At 47.6% G+C, this 23,485-nt stretch overlaps 1 protein-coding gene across 1 annotated transcript in view; it reads left to right on the top strand.

Annotated features, from left to right (window-relative positions):
- The window catches only part of LOC115124709 (extracellular matrix protein 2), a 49,862-nt gene that overhangs the window by 24,247 nt on the left and 2,130 nt on the right, over window positions 1–23,485 (top strand). Inside the window, exons 3-10 of the mRNA XM_065002111.1 lie at window positions 5,977–6,165; window positions 8,783–9,499; window positions 14,322–14,437; window positions 19,802–19,937; window positions 20,165–20,322; window positions 22,312–22,451; window positions 22,632–22,744; window positions 22,840–23,053. Of these exons, the coding sequence (XP_064858183.1) occupies window positions 5,977–6,165; window positions 8,783–9,499; window positions 14,322–14,437; window positions 19,802–19,937; window positions 20,165–20,322; window positions 22,312–22,451; window positions 22,632–22,744; window positions 22,840–23,053 (1,783 nt within the window). The remainder of the gene's footprint in view (window positions 1–5,976; window positions 6,166–8,782; window positions 9,500–14,321; window positions 14,438–19,801; window positions 19,938–20,164; window positions 20,323–22,311; window positions 22,452–22,631; window positions 22,745–22,839; window positions 23,054–23,485) is intronic.

The raw sequence follows: 23,485 nt of genomic DNA, 5'->3' as shown, positions 1-23,485 counted from the left end.
CTGGCGGCTCAGGACAGACCGGCGGCTCTGGCGGCTCAGGACAGACCGGCGGCTCTGGCGGCTCAGGACAGATGGGAGGCACTGGCGGCTCAGGGCAGACGGGCGGCTCTGGCGGCTCAGGACAGACGGTAGGCTCTGGCGGCGCTGGACAGGCTGGAGCACCTGTAGTGAGAAGAAGGAGAGACAGCCTGCCACCGGAGGACTGGTGCGGGGAGGTGGCACCGGATAGACCGGACCGTTGCAGGCGTACTGGAGCTCTTGAGCACCGAGCCTGTCCAACCTTACCTGGTTGAATGCTCCCCATAGCCAGGCCAGTGCGGCGAGGTGGAATTGCCCGCACTGGACTGTGCTGGCGAACCGGGGACACCATGCGTAAAGCTGGTGCCATGTACGCTGGCCCAAGGAGACGCACTGGAGACCAGATGCGTAGAGCCGGCTTCATGGCACCTGGCTCGATGCCCACTCTAGCCCGGCCGATACGAGGAGCTGGAATGTACTGCACCGGGCTATACACAAGCACTGGGGACACCGTGCGCTCCACCGCATAACATGGTGCCTGTACCAAAGCGCAGCGTGGTTAGTGTTCATCTTTTTAATAAGAAACTGAACACTTCAAAAATACAAAACAACAAAGCGACAACCGAAACAGTTCTGTCTGGTGCAGACACACAAAGACTGAAAATAACCACCCACAAAACACAACAGAAAACAGGCTACCTAAATATGGTTCTCAATCAGGGACAACGATAGACAGCTGCCTCTGATTGAGAACCATATCAGGCCAAACACAGAAATAGTAAATATAGAAACACTAACATAGACTGCCCACCCCAACTCACGCCCTGACCATACTAAATAGAGACAAGACAAATTAATAAAGGTCAGAACGTGACAGTATCTTAATCGGCGTCAGTTCAAAATTTGAAGTCAGCATACGCCGATTAAAACACATGGTTTTCTGAGTAATTTTTCAAATGTACATGTGAAGACCTTAATCGGCATTCCAGCTGTGTACTTGATCTGTGCTAGCATCAGCCAAGCTAGCCTCCCTCTTTAGCGCAAGTGAAGTGAGTTCGGGACAACTGAATGTAGTTTAGTAGAAGTAGTTTTCACATACTGTACCTTTACGTAGTATGTCTGAACTCAGAATAAATATACTTGCCAAAAATAACATGCTTGCTGGGTAAAATGTTTATTTTGATTGGCGATTATCTGCGTTTCTCAGAGTGCCATCAGGTAGCCTGTTTTCAGATGTGTCCATGTAAACATTATTATGTTCTATTGGGGAAAACCCCCTGTGTTCTATTGGGGAAAACCCCCTGTGTTCTATTGGGGAAAACCCCCTGTGTTCTATTGGGGAAAACCCCCTGTCTTCTATTGGGGAAAACCCCCTGGGTTCTATTGGGGAAAACCCCCTGGGTTCTATTGGGGAAAACCCCCTGTCTTCTATTGGGGAAAACCCCCTGTCTTCTATTGGGGAAAACCCCCTGTCTTCTATTGGGGAAAACCCCCTGTCTTCTATTGGGGAAACCCCCTGTGTTCTATTGGGGAAAACCCCTGTGTTCTATTGGGGTAAACCCTTGTGTTCTATTGGGGAAAACCCCCTGTGTTCTATTGGGGAACCCCCCTGTGTTCTATTGGGGAAAACCCCCTGTGTTCTATTGGGGAAAACCCCCTGTGTTCTATTGGGGAAAACCCCCTGTGTTCTATTGGGGAAAACCCCTGTGTTCTATTGGGGAAAACCCCTGTGTTCTATTGGGGAAAACCCCTCCAGGTAATTTGGTTCTGCTATGGAGGTGTCAAGGGCACCGACAGATTAACGGAGGTGTCAAGGACACCGACAGATTAACGGAGGTGTCAAGGACACCGACAGATTAACGGAGGTGTCAAGGACACCGACAGATTAACGGAGGTGTCAAGGACACCGACAGATTAACGGAGGTGTCAAGGACACCGACAGATTAACGGAGGTGTCAAGGACACCGACAGATTAACGGAGGTGTCAAGGGCACCGACAGATTAACGGAGGTGTCAAGGACACCGACAGAGGATCACCATTCAACTGCCAACGCGGCGGTCCACTCGACTGCCAACGAGGCGGTCCACTCGACTGGCAACGCGGCGGTCCACTCGACTGCCAACGAGGCGGTCCACTCGACTGCCAACGAGGCGGTCCACTCGACTGCCAACGCGGCGGTCCACTCGACTGCCAACGCGGCGGTCCACTCTACTGGCAACGAGGCGGTCCACTCGACTGGCAACGCGGCGGTCCACTCTACTGGCAACGCGGCGGTCCACTCTACGGGCAACGCGGCGGTCCACTCGACTGCCAACGTGGCGGTCCATTCGACTGCCAACGAGGCGGTCCACTCGACTGCCAATGCGGCGGTCCACTCGACTGCCAACGAGGCGGTCCACTCGACTGGCTCCTGAGTGGCACAGCAGTCTAAGGTACTGCATCTCAGTGCAAGAGGCGTCACTACAATCCCTGGTTTGATTCCAGGCTCTATCTCATGCGGCCGTGATTGGGAGTCTTATAGGGTGACACACAATTGGCCCAGCGTCGTCCTGGTTTGGCCGGGGTAGCCGCCATTGTAAATAAGTCTGGACTTTCTAGACGATAATAGTTAGCTGCTGTTGGAGCTCCACTTCTACCACCATCACTCTCTGATAACATGACACGGTCATACCTGGAGGAGTATCGCACAGTAAACACTTCCTCCCCAAGCTGGTCACCTGGAGGAGTATCGCACAGTAAACACTTCCTCCCCAAGCTGGTCACCTGGAGGAGTATCGCACAGTAAACACTTCCTCCCCAAGCTGGTCACCTGGAGGAGTATCGCACAGTAAACACTTCCTCCCCAAGCTGGTCACCTGGAGGAGTATCGCACAGTAAACACTTCCTCTCCAAGCTGGTCACCTGGAGGAGTATCGCACAGCAAACACTTCCTCTCCAAACTGGTCACCTGGAGGAACCTCACAGCAAACACTTCCTCTCCAAACTGGTCACCTGGAGGAACCTCCAAACTGGTCACATGGAGGAACCTCACACAGCAAACACTTCCTCTCCAAACTGGTCACCTGGAGGAACCTCACAGCAAACACTTCCTCCCCAAGCTGGTCACCTGGAGGAACCTGACACAGCAAACACTTCCTCCCCAAGCTGGTCACCTGGAGGAACCTCACAGCAAACACTTCCTCTCCAAACTGGTCACCTGGACAAACCTCACACAGCCAACACTTCCTCTCCAAACTGGTCACCTGGAGGAACCTGACACAGCGAACACTTCCTCTCCAAACTGGTCACCTGGAGGAACCTCACAGCAAACACTTCCTCTCCAAACTGGTCACCTGGAGGAACCTCACACAGCGAACACTTCCTCTCCAAACTGGTCACCTGGAGGAACCTCACAGCAAACACTTCCTCTCCAAACTGGTCACCTGGAGGAACCTCACAGCAAACACTTCCTCCCCAAGCTGGTCACATGGAGGAATATCACAAGCTGGTGCTGTGCTCATTTAGCCCGGGGACAAGGTTATGCCTGGAGCCTAAGATGGTAGTGAAGTCTCAGTTTTAAAGTTTAAAATAAGAACATAATCAAATTCCTAGAATAATGATGCCCCTCCAGATATCAGCCCCTCTGCCCCTCCAGGTATCTGCCCCTCCAGGTATCAGCCCCTCTGCCCCATCTCTCCCTCCAGGTATCAACCCCTCTTCCCCTCCAGGTATCAGCCCCTCTTCCCCTCCAGGTATCAGCCCCTCTGCCCCTCCAGGTATCAACCCCTCTGCCCCATCTCTCCCTCCAGGTATCATCCCCTCTGCCCCATCTCTCCCTCCAGGTATCAGCCCCTCTGCCCCTCCAGGTATCAGCCCCTCTGCCCCTCCAGGTATCAGCCCCTCTGCCCCTCCAGGTATCAGCCCCTCTGCCCCTCCAGGTATCAACCCCTCTGCCCCATCTCTCCCTCCAGGTATCAGCCCCTCTGCCCCTCCAGGTATCAACCCCTCTGCCCCATCTCTCCCTCCAGGTATCAGCCCCTCTGCCCGTCTCTCCCTCCAGGTATCAGCCCCTCTTCCCTCCAGGTATCAGCCCCTCTGCCCCTCCAGGTATCAACCCCTCTGCCCCTCCAGGTATCAGCCCCTCTGCCCCTCCAGGTATCAACCCCTCTGCCCCATCTCTCCCTCCAGGTATCAACCCCTCTGCCCCGTCTCCCCCTCCAGGTATCAACCCCTCTGCCCCATCTCTCCCTCCAGGTATCAACCCCTCTGCCCCATTTCTCCCTCCAGGTATCAGCCCCTCTGCCCCTCCAGGTATCAACCCCTCTGCCCTGTCTCCCCCTCCAGGTATCAGCCCCTCTGCCCCTCCAGGTATCAACCCCTCTGCCCCTCCAGGTATCAACCCCTCTGCCCTGTCTCCCCCTCCAGGTATCAACCCCTCTGCCCCGTCTCTCCCTCCAGGTATCAGCCCCTCTGCCCCTCCAGGTATCAACCCCTCTGCCCCATCTCTCCCTCCAGGTATCATCCCCTCTGCCCCATTTCTCCCTCCAGGTATCAGCCCCTCTGCCCCTCCAGGTATCAACCCCTCTGCCCTGTCTCCCCCTCCAGGTATCAGCCCCTCTGCCCCTCCAGGTATCAACCCCTCTGCCCCTCCAGGTATCAACCCCTCTGCCCTGTCTCCCCCTCCAGGTATCAACCCCTCTGCCCCATCTCTCCCTCCAGGTATCAGCCCTTCTGCCCCTCCAGGTATCAACCCCTCTGCCCTGTCTCCCCCTCCAGGTATCAACCCCTCTGCCCTGTCTCCCCCCAGGTATCAGCCCCTCTCCCCCTCCAGGTATCAACCCCCTCTCCCCCTCCAGGTATCAACCCCTCTGCCCCGTCTCTCCCTCCAGGTATCAGCCCCTCTGCCCCGTCTCCCCCTCCAGGTATCAGCCCCTCTGCCCCGTCTCCCCCTCCAGGTATCAGCCCCTCTGCCCCGTCTCTGCCTCCAGAACAAAGGGACAACGTGTGTACCAGAGCATCGACATGTTTCTCTCTCCTCTCTTTGTCTCTCACTTTCCCGCCTTCTGTGTCTTTCCCTCCCCCGGCTAAGAAGGGCATATGTATGCCAAGGCCTGTTTCAGCCCCTCCACCGCTGTCCCTTCATGTTGGAGTCGTAGAGAAGGAAAGAGTTCTCAATTTATCTGTGCCATTATGGCGTGACAGCATTGAGGATTTATTGAACCAGGTCTTGTGCCATGTATTTATTGTGACCACTAGACCACTAGGTAGACCTTACAGTGAAATGCTTACTTACAGAAGACAATGCTCTGATCATTGGCTGACGCCTCCCAACCAATTGGAATCCCCACCCAGCTAACTACTTTAAAATGGTGGCCCTCAATGGCAACACAGACAGAACAAGGAGTTGGATCTGGTTGGATTTTCCAGAACAAGGAGCCAGATGTTTCAATGGATGTATAAATCTGAAACATCTGGTTGGATTTTCCATTCCCCACCAAATATGGTGAGGAATGGAATCCCAGTGGCCGGCCGCGGGAGAGTATGGAGCGAGATGGAATTGAGCCGACATTCTCACAATTTTTCTCACAGTTTTCTGTTCCCAAAACTAGGATCTGTTACACACAAAGTGCACAAAGTTTTGTAGAATTGACCCTTTGCCAAAGTTTTAAAAAATGGCATTGTTTACAAGGAGTTCCACAGCGACTATAGTTACTGCACACGCGTACTTCACAGAGTATTCCTTAACCGACTTGATTGTTTTTCCCACAATGCTTCATTTGCTCCCATTGGAAACGACACATATGAATTATCTTGGGTTAGTTATTAATATCTTTGATGGCAATGTTCATGCAACAAAATGTTATTTCCAAGTAGAGATCTCTATACATTTCTATGGTTTGATCAGGCCACCGGTCCCCCAAGCCGTGTGTCACCTAGCATCTCCTAACAAACCCTGCCCTTCCCCATCTCTCCCGCAGGTAAAAAGGGCCAGTGTGTGTACCAGGGCATCACCATGTTTGAGCAGGCCGTCTGGTCCCCCAAGCCGTGTGTTACCTGTCTGTGTAGCGGAGGGGAGGTGCTGTGTGACGAGGTCACATGTCCTCCTCATCGATGTCACTTCCCCTACACCCCCTCTGGCGAGTGCTGTCCCGTCTGTATGGACACAGGTAGGTGTTTGTCTGAATGACGTGGTTGTGTTAAAGGGTATCATTATCTAGCGTAACTTAGCTTAACTTCTTGCGTCGAGCCATCCCGGATCCGGGATCGTGAATACAGCCTCAAGCTCATTACCATAACGCAACGTTAACTATTCATGAAAATCGCAAATGAAACGAAATAAATATGCTAGCTCTCAAGCTTAGCCTTTTGTTAACAACACTGTCATCTCAGATTTTCAAAAATATGCTTCTCAACCATAGCAAAACAAGCATTTGTGTAACAGCATTTAGCATTAGCATAGCATTTAGCGTTAGCATTCAGCAGGCAACATTTTCACAAAAACCAGAAAACCATTCAAATAAAATAATTTACCTTTGAAGAACTTCGGATGTTTTCAATGAGGAGACTCAGTTAGATAGCAAATGTTCAGTTTTTCCTGAAAGATTATTTGTGCAGGAGAAATCGGTCCGTTTTCTGCGTCATGTTTGGCTACCAAAAAAAAACGAAAATTCATTCATCCAAACGCCAAACTTTCTTCCACATTAACTCCATAATATTGACTGAAACATGGTAAACGTTGTTTAGAATCAATCCTCAAGGTGTTTTTCACATATCTCTTCATGATATATCATTTCTGGAAGTCTCCTCTCTGTCTCAATCACATGGATGAATGCGTGCATCTTGGAGATTACGCAACAATTTCAACAAAGGACACTGGGCGGACCCCTGGTAAATGTAGTCTCTTATGGCCAATCTTCCAATGATATGCCTACAAATACGTCACAATGCTGCAGACAACTTGGAGAAACAGGGCAGGCTAATTCGTGGCGCTTTCACAGCCATATAAGGAGACAATGAAAAACAGAGCGTCAAAAATCCTGCTCATTTCCTGTTTGAAGTTTCATCTTGGTTTCGCCTGTAGCATCAGTTCTGGGGCACTCACAGATAATATCTTTGCAGTTTTGGAAACGGTAGAGTGTTTTCTTTCCAAAGCTGCCAATTATATGCATAGTCGAGCATCTTTTCGTGACAAAATATTGCGCTTAAAACGGGCACGTTTTTTTATCCAATAATGACATAGCGCCCCATAGGTTGAAGAGGTTAAAGGTCCAGTACAGTTATTTTTTTAAATCTCAATATCCAATCATTTCTAGGTAACAATTTAAGTACCTTACTGTGATATTTTTGACTTTTTAAATTTAAAACAAAGTAAAAAATAAATCAAAATTGCTTCTTCAAAAAGAACAATTTCTCAAACAATAATTTTGCTATGATTTTTTGAGTGGGGGAGGGGAAAACTGAAAACATATATTTTGTTTAACTAGGCAAGTCAGTTAGGAACTAATTCTTATTCTTATTTACAAAACTAGCTGTTATTGGCAGAGGTTTGGAACTCTCTTTCTTATTAGTTTATGAACTATTTTACCACCTAGTGATTTAACCAGGTAGGCCAAAACTCCATCCCACCAAAACAGGCTGAAGTTTCAGGCAGACTTTTCAAACAGCTTTTACACTAAAAGGGCATTAACATAAATTCCCAGTATTATTCAGACATCAGACTGCTGAACGCTTGAACTCGACATCTGCACTGACTCTCTGCACCTTAGTACACATGCATAGACAGATACACATATACATTCATGCTACACACACACACACACACACACACACACACACACATTCATGCTACATACACACATTCATGCTACACACACACACACATTCATGCTACGAACACACATTCATGCTACACACACACACACACACACACACACACACACACATTCATGCTACACACACACACATTCATGCTACACGCACACACACACATTCATGCTACACGCACACACACACATTCATGCTACACACACACACACACACACACACACACACACACACACACACACATTCATGCTACACACACACATTCATGCTACACACACACACTACACACACACATTCATGCTACACACACACATTCATGCTACACACACACACACACATTCATGCTACACACACACATTCATGCTACACACACACACACACACACACACACATTCATGCTACACACACACATTCATGCTACACACACACATTCATGCTACACACACACATTCATGCTACACACACACATTCATGCTACACACACACATTCATGCTACACACACACACACACACACACACATTCATGCTACACACACACATTCATGCTACACACACACATTCATGCTACACACACACACACACGCTACACACACACGTTCATGCTACACACACACATTCATGCTACACACACACACACACACACACACACATTCATGCTACACACACACATTCATGCTACACACACACACACACACACACACACACACATTCATGCTACACACACACATTCATGCTACACACACACACACATTCATGCTACACACATCACAACTGCTGCTTCCAGACTCTTATTAAACTGCTCAGTTTATACATAACAACTCATCTGGAATAGCAGTGCTTTTTAAATGATCATTGATGGAGACATGAATTCTCACTGGGCCATTTCTGCTTCCCTCTTTCCCCTCCCTCCCTTCTCCGTCCTCCTCTCTAACACTCTGTGGTTCTGATTGGCTGGGCCAGCTTCCCGTGGTGATGTCCTTGACTTCTCTGGCGATTCCCCGGTAGCCAACGACCCTGACTCTGTGACCCCTGACCTTGACCCAATCCTTGACCCCGTGGTGACCCGCACCAAGGCCGAGATTGAGCTCCTGAATAGAGAGGAGGAGCAGCGCCTCCTCGAGAAGGAAAAGAGGAGGAAGAAACAGAAGGAGGAGGCGGAGAGACAGCGGCGGCGGCAGGAGGAGAAGAGGAGGAGGCAGGAGGAGGAGAGGAGGAGGCAGGAGGAGGAGAGGCTGCAAATGGAGAAGGAAGAGAGGAGGCAGGAAGAGGCAAGGAGACTAAAGGAGGAGGTGGCCATGAAGGAGCGGGAGAGGAAGCTGGAGGAGGAGAGGAGAAGACATGAGGAGGAGCTAAAGGAGAAACTGAGGGAACTAGCAGAGCTGGAAGAAAAAGAAGAAGAAGAGGAGGACGAAGAGGAGGAGATGGAGTGGCTGCTGAGAGGAGATGTTTTCCAAATGTTTCCAGATGAGCCGACCGAAGAGGACCTCCTTCCTCCTCCCCTAGCCAAGCCCACTGACAGAGAAGAGGAGGATGGAAAAGAGGTGGTGGTACATAGACCTGGGATCACCCTCCCGCTAGGTTGTGATATCTCTGATGTCACTGTGACGTGTGAGAACGCTAAACTGACCAACTTCCCTCCTCTCAACATCCCTGAGCTCAAGTCCCTAAGTCTGGAGGGTAAGTCTGTGTATGTTACCCTTCCCTGAACATTGTTACAGGCCAATACAGAGATTACAGGTCATCAACTTCTATTTAGTCTCTGTAGCCAGATAGGAATTACATTCACAACTAAAACAATCCCTTTATTGAGAAGGGAGTAGTGTGTTTGGTAATACCTAATATGGCCACAGGGACTAAAGTTAACAGGTGTAAAAACTGAGGGGGGAATATGAACCCGAGGATAAATATTTTTCCATGCTGCCGTTTTGGATACTTTGCATAATTAGACAATAAAGGCTATGAGAGTTTAGCCTTTGGACCATGTTTTGACTTGCAGGACACGAAGTCATGCTGAGTACGACAGTTATTCTAAACACACAGCGGTGGCTTCGCAGGGTCCCATTTTTGGAGGGAAATAACAGTTAACTTCCTGCAGCTCTACACATTTCACCTGAGGGGCTGAGAGAAAATGTTGTAGTTTTAAAACTGAGTGGTTTCCCAAAATATTGTATAAAGTTGCACTTGAAAGTCGCTTGTTATTTACCCACTGCCTCAGACCGTAGAACCTCAAAGTGTTGGATGAACCTGTAAGTGCATCGCTAGTGGATTTTTATACCCTTCCGTTTTGTACACAGAAGACCTAAACATACACTACATGAGCGAAAGTATGTGGACACCTTCTTGTTGAACATCTCATTACAAAAATCATGGGCATTAATATGGAGTTGGTCCCCTCTTTGCTGCTATAACACTCTTCCACTCTTCTGGGAAGGCTTTCCACTAGGATGTTGGAACATTGCTGCTATAACAGCCTCCACTCTTCTGGGAAGGCTTTCCACTAGATGTAGGAACATTGCTGCTATAACAGCCTCCACTCTTCTGGGAAGGCTTTCCACTAGATGTAGGAACATTGCTGCTATAACAGCCTCCACTCTTCTGGGAAGGCTTTCCACTAGATGTAGGAACATTGCTGCTATAACAGCCTCCAGATTTGTCCGTTGGACTGCCAGATGGTGAAGCATGATTAATCACTCCAAAGACTGCGTTTCCACTGCTCCAGAGTCAAATGGTGGCGAGCTTTACACCACTCCAGCAGACGCTTGGCATTGCATATGGTGATCTTAGGCTTGTGTGTGGCTGCTCAGCCATAGAAAACCATTTCATGATGTTTCCGACTAACAGTTCATGTGCTGACGTTGCTTAGAGGCAGTTTGGAACTCGGAAGTGAGTGGCCCCGGTGCACAACTGTGGAAGAGGACAAGTACATTAGAGTGTCTAGTTTGAGAAACAGACGCCTCACAAATCCTCAACTGGCAGCTTCATTAAATAGTACCCACAAAACACCAGTCTCAACGTCAACAGTGAAGAGGCGACTCCGGGATGCTGGCCTTCTAGGCAGAGTACCTATGTCCAGTGTCTGTTCTTTTATCCATCTTAATCTTTTATTTTAATTGGCCAGTCTGAGATATGTTTTTTTCTTTGCAACTGCCTAGTGACTAGTGATCCATTTATTAAAGTGGGTTAGGGTTACAGGCAGTGGCTCGGGTGGTTGTTGTCCTTGATGATCTTTTTGGTCTTCCTGTGACTGTAGGTGCTGTAGGTGTCATGGAGGGCAGAATGTTTGCCCCCGGTGATGCTTTGTGCAGACCTCACTACCCTCTGGAGAGCCTTATGGTTGAGGGCAGAGCAGTTGCCATACCAGGCTGTGAAACAGCCCGACAGGATGCTCTTGATCATGCTTCTGTAAAGGTTTGTCAGGGTTTTGGGTGACAAGACACATTTCTTCAGCCTCCTGAGGTTGAAGAGGCGCTGTTGTGCCTTCCTCACCACACTGTCTGTGTGGACCATTTCGGTATGTCTGTGATCTGAGGAACTTAACTTTCCATCTTCTCCACCGCTGTCCCTTCAATGTGGATACGGGGGTGCGCCCTCTGCTGTTTCCTGAAGTCTACGATAATCTCCTTTGTTTTGTTGACGTTGAGTGAGAGGTTATTTTCCTGACCGCACACTCCGAGTGCCCTCACCTCCTCCCTGTAGGCTGTCTCGTCGTTGTTGGTGGTCAAGCCCACTACTGTAGCGTCGTCTGCAAACTTGATGATTGAGTTGGAGGAATGCATGGCCACGCAGTCATGGGTGAACAAGGAGTACAGGAGAGGGCTCAGAACGCACCCTTATGGGGCCCCAGTGTTGAGGGTCAGCGAAGTGGAGATGGTGTTTCCTACCTTCACCACATGGGGGGGGAGGGGGGCGGGTTGAGGGCCGGGTGTGACGTCGGTGTCCCTGACGTGGCTGGTTTTCTTTTTGTAGTCCATGATTTCCTGTAGACCCTGCCACATACGTCTCGTGTCTGAACTGTTGAATTGCGACTCCACTTTTTCCCTGTACCGGCATTTCGCCCGTTTGATTACCTTACGGAGGGAATAACTACACTGTTTATATTCAGCCAGACCTTTTGCCATGGTTAAATGCTGTGGTTTGCGCTTTCAGTTTTGTGTGAATGACCATCCACAGTTTCTGGGTAGGGTACCTTGATGTCAAGAGGCTGGACATTGGCGAGTAGTATATTCGGGAGCGGTGGGCGATGTGCACAGTCTACGGAGCCTGACCAGGAGGCCGCTCTGTCTGCCTCTTCTGCGGCTCTGTTGTTTTGGGATGCCTACAGGGATCCGATCCATTGTCCTGGGTGGTGGTCCAAACAGAGGATCTGATCCATTGTCTTGGGTGGTGGTCCAGAGGTTCTGATCCATTGTCCTGGGTGGTGGTCCAAACAGAGGATCTGATCCATTGTCCTGGGTGGTGGTCCAAACAGAGGTTCTGATCCATTGTCCTGGGTGGTGGTCCATACAGAGGATCTGATCCATTGTCCTGGGTGGTGGTCCATACAGAGGTTCTGATCCATTGTCCTGGGTGGTGGTCCAAACAGAGGATCTGATCCATTGTCCTGGGTGGTGGTCCAAACAGAGGATCTGAACCATTGTCCTGGGTGGTGGTCCAAACAGAGGTTCTGATCCATTGTCCTGGGTGGTGGTCCATACAGAGGATCTGATCCATTGTCCTGGGTGGTGGTCCATACAGAGGTTCTGATCCATTGTCCTGGGTGGTGGTCCAGAGGTTCTGATCCATTGTCCTGGGTGGTGGTCCAAACAGAGGATCTGATCCATTGTCCTGGGTGGTGGTCCAAACAGAGGATCTGATCCATTGTCCTGGGTGGTGGTCCAAACAGAGGTTCTGATTCGGGAAAGTCGTATTCCTGGTGGTAATTTTGGTAAGTTGACATTGCTCTTATATCCAATAGTTGTATGTATGTAATAAGACTTAACATTTTCTGGGGTAACAATATGAGAAATAATCCATTAAAAACTAAATACATCGTTTCCTAAGGACTCGAAGCGAGGCGACCATCTCTGTCGGCGTCATCTTGCATATGGAGATTGCATAGCTGTGTGCTCAATTTTATACACCTGTCAGCAACGGGTGTGGCTGAAATAGCTGAATCCACTAATTTTAAGGGGTGTCCACATACTTTTGTGTATATATAGTGTCATTGTAATCTAAACCCAACCTTCATTTACTCATTGTGACACACTGAGAATCCAAACTCAGTTTTTGACCAGACTGACTCCCATTTTCACTTTGTAGTCAATTTTGACACTAGAATAAATGTTTCTGACCATTTTCAAAAGGATTTAGTTGTGTTTTTTGAGGGGCAGTTGCTATTTAAGGTCTTGTTGAGCAGCTAATTAGTATAATCAGTGTTAAATTGGGATTGGATTGAAAACCCACAGGACTGTAGTTCTCTAGTGAGAGGGTTGGACTGAAAACCCACAGGACTGTAGATCTCCAGGGAGAGGATTGGACTGAAAACCCACAGGACTGTAGTTCTCTAGTGAGAGGGTTGGACTGAAAACCCACAGGACTGTAGTTCTCTAGTGAGAGGGTTGGACTGAAAACCCACAGGACTGTAGATCTCCAGGGAGAGGATTGGACTGAAAACCCACAGGACTGTAGTTCTCCAGTGAGAGGGTTGGACTGAAAACCCACAGGACTGTAGTTCTCTAGTGAGAGGGTTGGACTGAAAACCCACAGGACTGTAGTTCTCTAGTGAGAGGGTTGGACTGAAAACCCACAGGACTGTAGATCTCCAGGGAGAGGGTTGGACTGAAAACGCACAGGACTGTATATCTCCAGGGAGAGGGTTGGACTGAAAACCCACAGGACTGTAGTTCTCTAGTGAGAGGGTTGGACTGAAAACCCACAGGACTGTAGTTCTCCAGGGAGAGGATTGGACTGAAAACCCACAGGACTGTAGTTCTCTAGTGAGTGGGTTGGACTGAAAACCCACAGGACTGTAGATCTCCAGGGAGAGGATTGGACTGAAAACCCACAGGACTGTAGTTCTCTAGTGAGAGGGTTGGACTGAAAACCCACAGGACTGTAGATCTCCAGGGAGAGGATTGGACTGAAAACCCACAGGACTGTAGTTCTCTAGTGAGAGGGTTGGACTGAAAACCCACATTACTGTAGATCTCCAGGGAGAGGATTGGACTGAAAACCCACAGGACTGTAGATCTCCAGGGAGAGGATTGGACTGAAAACCCACAGGACTGTAGATCTCCAGGGAGAGGGTTGGACTGAAAACCCACAGGACTGTATATCTCCAGGGAGAGGGTTGGACTGAAAACCCACAGGACTGTAGATCTCCAGGGAGAGGGTTGGACTGAAAACCCACAGGACTGTAGATCTCCAGAGAGAGGGTTGGACAACCCTGATCTAGACGATCTAAGCATTGAGGAGAATAATGTGAAGGGATTTCATATGAATGCTTGTGCTGAACCACCAGGTAACTCCATCACAACCATCCCAGTGGGGGCGTTCAACGGCATCCCCAACCTGGAGTCCATCAACCTGGGAAAGAATAAGTTGACAACTGCTGGAATCGCCCCACACACCTTCAAAGTAAGAGTCTTTCCTTCAAAATAAGAGTGCTTAATTAACAAGCATTTCCACACGCCTTGAAAGTATGAATCTTACCTTCATAATACAAGTCTTTCTCTTCTGGCATCAGCCCGCACGCTTTCTAAGTAAGAGTTACATTGCATCAATGTTATGTTAATAGCACCACCCTGGATCGCATGGTGCTACAGAGGGTGGTGCGGACAGCCCAGTACATCACTGGGGCCCAGCTCCATCCAGGACCTCTCTTTATCAGGCTGTGTGAAATGAAGGCCTGGAAAAAATTAAAGACTCCAACCAAGCCATAGACCGTTCTCTCTGCTTGGTGTCAAGACTTGCTTATCAAGTCTGACACCAACAGGCTCCTGAACAGCTTCTGTCCCCGAGCCATAAGACTAAATGGTTACCGGGACTATTTGCATTGACCCCCTTATTTCATTAAATAGTTATACATATGTTTGGCACTGACTCTCTTGAACAGACTCAATGTACACTCACTGGTCTCTAACCACACACTTACATTCTACACTGACTCTCCAACATACACACACACAAAACGCGCATATTGACCCAGACATGCAAACACTGCTGCTACTCTTTGTTTATTATCCAAGTCATTTTACCCCTATCTACATGTGCATATTGTGTTCAGGACCAAAAGTGAATTGCTTTGCCACATTTTTGCATTAGTGCCTCGTTGCAAACAGGATGCATGTTTTGGAATATTTTTATTCTGTACAGGCTTCCTTCTTTTCACTCTGTTATTTAGGTTAGTATTGTGGAGTAACTACAATGTTGTTGATCCATCCTCAGTGTTCTCCTGTCACAGCCATTAAACTCAAATCAAATCAAATCAAATTCTATTTGTCACATACACATGGTTAGCAGAGGTTAGTGCGAGTGTAGCGAAATGCTTGTGCTTCTAGTTCCGACAATGCAGTAATAACCAACAAGTAATCTAGCTAACAATTCCAAAACTACTACCTTATAGACACAAGTGTAAGGGGATAAAGAATATGTACATAAAGATATATGAATGAGTGATGGTACAGAGCGGCATAGGCAAGATACAGTAGATGGTATTGAGTGCAGTATATACATATGAGATGAGTATGTAAACAAAGTGGCATAGTTAAAGTGGCTAGTGATACATGTATTACATAAGGATGCAGTAGATGATATAGAGTACAGTATATACGTATACATATGAGATGAATAATGTAGGGTATGTAAACATTATATTAGGTAGCATTGTTTAAAGTGGCTAGTGATATATTTTACATAATTTCCCATCAATTCCCATTATTAAAGTGGCTGGAGTTGAGTCAGTGTTGGCAGCAGCCACTCAATGTTAGTGGTGGCTGTTTAACAGTCTAATGGCCTTGAGATAGAAGCTGTTTTTCAGTCTCTCGGTCCCAGCTTTGATGCACCTGTACTGACCTCGCCTTCTGGATGATAGCGGGGTGAACAGGCAGTGGCTCGGGTGGTTGCTGTCCTTGATGATCTTTATGGCCTTCCTGTGACATCGGGTGGTGTAGGTGTCCTGGAGGGCAGGTAGTTTGCCCCCGGTTAGTATTGTGGATTAACTACCATGTTGTTGATCCATCCTCAGTATTCTCCTGTCACAGCCATGAAACTCTAACTGTTTGTCACCATTGGCCTCATGGTGAAATCCCTGAGCAGTTTCCTTCCTCTCTGGCAACTGAGTTAGGAAGGACGCCTGTATCTAGTGACTGGGTGTGTTGATAATAACTTCACCATGCTCAAATGGATATTCAATGTCTGCTTTTTGTATTTTTACCCATCTACCAATCTGTGCTCTTCTTTGCGAGGCATTGGGAAAACCTCCCTGGTCTTTGTGGTTGAATCTGTGTTTGAAATTCACTGCTCGGCTGAGGGACCTGTATGTCTGGGTACACAGATGAGGTAGTCATTCATTTAAAAACACATATTAAACACTATTACTGCACAGAGTCTATTCAACTTATTATGGGACTTGTTAAGATACGTTGTTACCCCTGAACTTATTTAGGTTTGCCATAACAAAAGGGTTGAATACTTATTGACCCAAGACATTTTATCTTTTCAGTTTTTATTAATTAGTGCAATTTCAAAAAACACTCCGCTTTCACATTATGGGTTGTTATTGTGTGTAGTCAGTCCCGTGACAAAAACATCTCACATGAATCCCTTCAGGATGTAACATTTTAACAATGTTTTTGGGGAAGATTATATTATTTTATACTAATATGCTCAGAGAAATATTTTTTTAAAGTGATACAAAATATACATATTTTTAAAAGACACGGGTCAAAATGATTGGATCTCCTTTTTTCTACAGCATACTGCCCTTAAGAGGATGACGACACTGAGCCTTTTTCTAAAATGTTTTATGAGATTGGAAAACACAGAGATCTTAGACCATGGGAGAGATCTTAGACCATGGGAGAGATCTTAGACCATGGGAGAGATCTTAGACCATTCCTCCATACAGAATCTTCACAGATCCTCGATATCCTTTGTCTGCTCTTATGAACTGCACTCTTCCACGACTGAAGGTCAATGTAATTCAAATCCGGAGACTGTTGATTTTGTGGTCAGCTAAACATTTCCTTGTGGATTCTGATGTTTGCTTAGGGTTATTATATTGCTGGAAGCCTCTTGGTTGAAACCAACCAGGTTTTTGTCTCTGTTTTATTCCATTAGTATGTTTTTCTTCTCTATTTCCAAGGTCCCTTAAGGTGAGAATCTAGAGACAGTCAGGACGTTTCTATAACAAAAATAGAGCTTGACTTTGTTAACAAGAAACTCCCTATCGTGACAGGAGTGCCAACATCGACAGTTTTCTTTCCAAACCACACCCACTCACAGCTACGGGTCACACCCACTCACTGCTACGGGTCACACCCACTCACTGCTACGGGTCACACCCACTCACTGCTACGGGTCACACCCACTCACTGCTACGGGTCACACCCACTCACAGCTACGGGTCACACCCACTCACTGCTACGGGTCACACCCACTCACTGCTACGGGTCACACCCACTCACTGCTACGGGTCACACCCACTCACTGCTACGGGTCACACCCACCCACTGCTACGGGTCACACCCACCCACTGCTACGGGTCACACCCACCCACTGCTACGGGTCACACCCACTCACTGCTACGGGTCACACCCACTCACTGCTACGGGTCACACCCACTCACTGCTACGGGTCACACCCACTCACTGCTACGGGTCACACCCACTCACTGCTACGGGTCACACACACTCACTGCTACGGGTCACACCCACCCACTGCTACGGGTCACACCCACCCACTGCTACGGGTCACACCCACCCACTGCTACGGGTCACACCCACCCACTGCTACGGGTCACACCCACCCACTGCTACGGGTCACACCCACCCACTGCTACGGGTCACACCCACCCACTGCTACGGGTCACACCCACTCACTGCTACGGGTCACACCCACTCACTGCTACGGGTCACACCCACTCACTGCTACGGGTCACACCCACTCACTGCTACGGGTCACACCCACTCACTGCTACGGGTCACACCCACTCACTGCTACGGGTCACACCCACCCACTGCTACGGGTCACACCCACCCACTGCTACGGGTCACACCCACCCACTGCTACGGGTCACACCCACTCACTGCTACGGGTCACACCCACCCACTGCTACGGGTCACACCCACCCACTGCTACGGGTCACACCCACCCACTGCTACGGGTCACACCCACCCACTGCTACGGGTCACACCCACTCACTGCTACGGGTCACACCCACTCACTGCTACGGGTCACACCCACTCACTGCTACGGGTCACACCCACTCACTGCTACGGGTCACACCCACTCACTGCTACGGGTCACACCCACTCACTGCTACGGGTCACACCCACTCACTGCTACGGGTCACACCCACCCACTGCTACGGGTCACACCCACCCACTGCTACGGGTCACACCCACCCACTGCTACGGGTCACACCCACCCACTGCTACGGGTCACACCCACCCACTGCTACGGGTCACACCCACCCACTGCTACGGGTCACACCCACCCACTGCTACGGGTCACACCCACCCACTGCTACGGGTCACACCCACCCACTGCTACGGGTCACACCCACCCACTGCTACGGGTCACACCCACCCACTGCTACGGGTCACACCCACTCACTGCTACGGGTCACACCCACCCACTGCTACGGGTCACACCCACCCACCCAGGTCTGATACTGAGTAGTTTACAATCCAATGTACAATATTTCAATTTCTTTAACTGTTTCCACTATGACAGAATGACAGATTATTAGCCAATACTATTACATGTCAATTATACATGTTTATTGATCTCCTTTATTAGCCAATACTATTACATGTCAATTATACATGTTTATTGATCTCCTTTATTAGCCAATACTATTACATGTCAATGATACATGTTTATTGAAGGATCGGACCCCTTTTTTCAATTTTCTCCTAAAATGACACCCAAATCTAACTGCCTGTAGCTCAGGACCTAAAGTGACATACCCAAATCTAACTGCCTGTAGCTCAGGACCTAAAATGACACCCAAATCTAACTGCCTGTAGCTCAGGACCTGAAACAAGGATATGTATTTTCTTGGTACCATTTGAAAGGAAACACTTTGAAGTTTGTGGAAATGTGAAATTAATGTAGGAGAATATAACACATTAGATCTGGTTAAAGATAATACAAAGAACAAAAACATGCCTTGTTTTGTATTTTTTCTGAACCATCTTTGAAATGCAAGAGAAAGGCCGTAATGTATTATTCCAGCCCCTTTGCAATTTAGTCTTTGGCCACTAGAGGGCAGCAGTGTATGTGCAAAGTTTTCAACTGATCCAATGACTCATTGCATTTCTGTTCAATATGTTGTATCAAGACTGCCCAAATGTGCCTAATTGGTTTATTAATAACTTTTCAAGTTCAGAACTGTGCACTATCCTCAAACAATAACATGGTATTCTTTCACTGTAATAGCTACTGTAAATTGGATAGTGCATTTAGATTAACAAGAATTTAAGCTTTCTTCCCATATCAGATATGTCTATGTCCTGGGAAATGTTCTTGTTACTTACATCCTCATGCTAATCACATTAGCATAGAGGTTAACTTTATTGTCCATTACTATTACATGTCAACGAAACAACTGACATTGATCGTCTAGCGTTCGCAACACCCCAGCGCTCGCGCGCACACAGACACACAGACGCACAAGCATTTCGCTACACTCGCATTAACATCTGCTAACCATTTGTATGTGACAAATAACATTTGATTTGATTTGATTTGACATTGTTCATGTTTGTTGTTCAGGCCCTGAAGTTCCTGAGCCGTCTTTACCTGGACAACAACCTCCTAGAGACTGTCCCACTAGACTTCCCATCAACAATACAGGAGCTGAAGATCAACGAGAATCACCTCAAAGGGATCGAAGAGAACAGCTTCCAAGGTAGTACAAAGAAATAACTCATTTGCTTGCTGCTACTTACTGGACAAAAATACAAATTACTTTTCAAACTTCTTTTGGGGGTGTTTCAGGCCATATAGTGCTCCAATCTAAAATACCTTGACAACAGAAACATACATAATTGTTATTGGAAGAGTCTGAAACTATAAACAAACTCAGGGAGACGTTTTTATAGGAAAATATTTTAATTTCTGTGTAATTTCTCGAAGGTCTGAGCGACCTGTTGACCTTGGAGTTGGAGGGGAATCTCCTGAGTGAAGGCAACGTGGATCCTTTAGCTTTCAGACCCCTCTCCCAGCTCTCCTACCTCCGTCTGGGCAGAAACCACTTCAGGACCGTCCCCCAGGGCTTGCCCCCATCTCTACTGGTGAGCTTTTATACATTTTATAGAAAAACCTTGGATAAATCTAAGGTACATTTTGTAGTTCCTCAATGTTTTCGACCACTGTTTCTTTTGCTACCTCTCTGCAATTTTAGTCATAGACGCAGTGTACATTTTCACTGGGACGATACACATTTCGATGAAACGGTGATGCAACTGCAACCTTTTTCTTACTTCTTGAGTGTAGGGGGCAGTATTTTCGTATTTGGCAAAAAAAACGTACCCATTTGAAACTGCCTATTTCTCAGGCCCAGAAACTAGACTATGCATATAATGGTCAGATTAGGATAGAAAACACTATTAAGTTTCCAAAACTGTCAAAATATTGTCTGTGAGTATAACAGAACTGATATTGCAGGCAAAAACCTGAGGAAAATCCAAACAGGAAGTGCTGTTTTTCCTGAAAGCTCTCTGTTCCATTGGATGCCTCGCCTCCATTCAAAGGGATATCAACCAGATTCATTTTCCCATGGCTTCCTCAAGCTGTGAACACTCTTTAGACATAGTTTCAGGCTTTTATTTTGAAAAATGAGCGAGAAAGAACCCACCGCGTCAGTGGATGGCTGGGTGCCAGCAGAGTTTTTCATGCACAACAGCCATTTTCTCTCTCTCTCTCCTATGGAAGAAGCTACATTCCGGTTGACATATTATCGATTATATATTGTAAACACAACCTGAGGATTGATTATAAAAAAACATTTGACATCCTTCTACGCACTTTACGGATAATATTTCAAATTTTCGTCTGCGATGTCGTGACCGCTCGTGCCTGTGGATTTCTGAACATAACGCGCCAAACAAATGGAGTTATTTTGGATATAAAAATAATCTTTATGGAACAAAAGGAACATTTATTGTGTAACTGGGAGTCTCGTGAGTGCAAACATCCAAAGATCATCAAAGGTAAGCGATTTAATTTATTGCTTTTCTGACTTTTGTGACCAATCTACTTGGCTGCTAGCTGTTTGTAATATTTTTACCTACTGAGAGAGATGTTCTTACATAAACGCTTGGATAGCTTTCGCCAAAAAGCTTTATTGAAATCTGACACGCGTCAAGAAGTTTTAAAAACTATTTTCCACAACTCACTCTCATGCTCTGGTTAAAGGCAAGGCGCCAGGAAGGAGTGGCTCTGTCAGACATTTTCTCCTTAAAACTACCACTGAGGTCTGTCTGTGGGGAAACAATCTGAACAAACATACCAACGATGGCTAACCCAAACAGTCAGGGCTGACCACAGACATGGAGGCCTGCTTCAATTAACACCCAGTATAACATGTTCAATAACAACAGCTATGTATGCTGAGTATACACGAGAGGAACGAAGGGTCTCATCAGAGCATCTCTCCCAGAGGAACGAAGGGTCTCATCAGAGCATCTCTCCCAGAGGAACGAAGGGTCTCATCAGAGCATCTCTCCCAGAGGAACGAAGGGTCTCATCAGAGCATCTCTCCCAGAGGAACGAAGGGTCTCATCAGAGCATCTCTCCCAGAGGAACGAAGGGTCTCATCAGAGCATCTCTCCCAGAGGAACGAAGGGTCTCATCAGAGCATCTCTCCCAGAGGAACGAAGGGTCTCATCAGAGCATCTCTCCCAGAGGAACGAAGGGTCTCATCAGAGCATCTCTTCCAGAGGAATGAAGGGTCTCATCAGAGCATCTCTCCCAGAGGAACGAAGGGTCTCATCAGAGCATCTCTCCCAGAGGAACGAAGGGTCTCATCAGAGCATCTCTCCCAGAGGAACGAAGGGTCTCATCAGAGCATCTCTTCCAGAGGAACGAAGGGTCTCATCAGAGCATCTCTTCCAGAGGAACGAAGGGTCTCATCAGAGCATCTCTCCCAGAGGAACGAAGGGTCTCATCGGAGCATCTCTCCCAGAGGAACGAAGGGTCTCATCAGAGCATCTCTTCCAGAGGAATGAAGGGTCTCATCAGAGCATCTCCATTCTTCATTGTATCATTCTGTTTCTTTGCAGGAGGTTTATCTTGAGAACAACCTGATAGAAGAGATATCTGACTCTGTCTTCAACCAAACCACTAACCTGAACGTGATCTCACTGAGACACAACAGACTGGAGGAGTCCAGGATTGCACCTCTAGCATGGATCAACCACAAGTAAGGAAACAGTAAGATCTCACAAGTCTTCTTTTTTTCTCATCAATAAATCTTACAGGGAATAACATTCCTTTCTCTTTCATTTGTTGGCTCTCTCTCTCTCTCTCTCGCTCTCTACACACACACACACACACACACACACACACACACACACACACACACCCCCCCTCCATCCATCAGGAACCTGGAGTCCATTGACCTGTCCTACAACCGTCTGTACCTGGTCCCATCCTACCTGCCCAGAGCTCTGGTCCACCTGGTCTTGGTAGGGAACCAGATTGAGAGGATCCCAGGTATTTACCATTGAGGACAGGAAGTGTTTTAATAAATACTTAAGTGCTATCCTCTGGGAATACAATGTTCATCTTGTGTTTATGTTTTAATTCAGGGTTTGTGTTCGCCCACATGGAGCCGGGGATAGAGTACCTGTACCTGTCCCACAACAAGCTGGATGGGGAGGGAGTGGAGCCACAGTCCTTCTTGGGCACCTACACCTCCATGACAGAGCTGTGTTTAGACCACAACCAGCTGATAACGGTTCCCCCTGGTATCAACCAGATGAGCACTCTGCACTTCCTGCGCCTCAATAACAACAACATTAGGTATTGGATTGTTACTGTACATTGACGTAAATGTTTATAGATGCACCGTTTCACCATATGCTATTTCAATAGCTACACTGACTGCAGTTATTTATATATAATAACCTAGTGACAGGGCTGTAATAACCAAGTGACAGGGCTGTAATAACCTAGTGGCAGGGCTATAATAACCAAGTGGCAGGGCTGTAATAACCTAGTGGCAGGGCTATAATAACCAAGTGGCAGGGCTGTAATAACCTAGTGGCAGGGCTATAATAACCAAGTGGCAGGGCTGTAATAACCTAGTGGCAGGGCTGTAATAACCAAGTGGCAGGGCTGTAATAACCGAGTGACAGGGCTGTAATAACCAAGTGACAGGGCTGTAATAACCAAGTGACAGGGCTGTAATAACCAAGTGGTATCACCATATGTGCAGATCTGAACCTTCAGTGC

The sequence above is a fragment of the Oncorhynchus nerka genome, linkage group LG15 (assembly GCF_034236695.1).
Source record: "Oncorhynchus nerka isolate Pitt River linkage group LG15, Oner_Uvic_2.0, whole genome shotgun sequence".
Taxonomy (NCBI): Eukaryota; Metazoa; Chordata; class Actinopteri; order Salmoniformes; family Salmonidae; genus Oncorhynchus; species Oncorhynchus nerka.
This window is presented reverse-complemented; position numbering and strand designations above follow the sequence as displayed.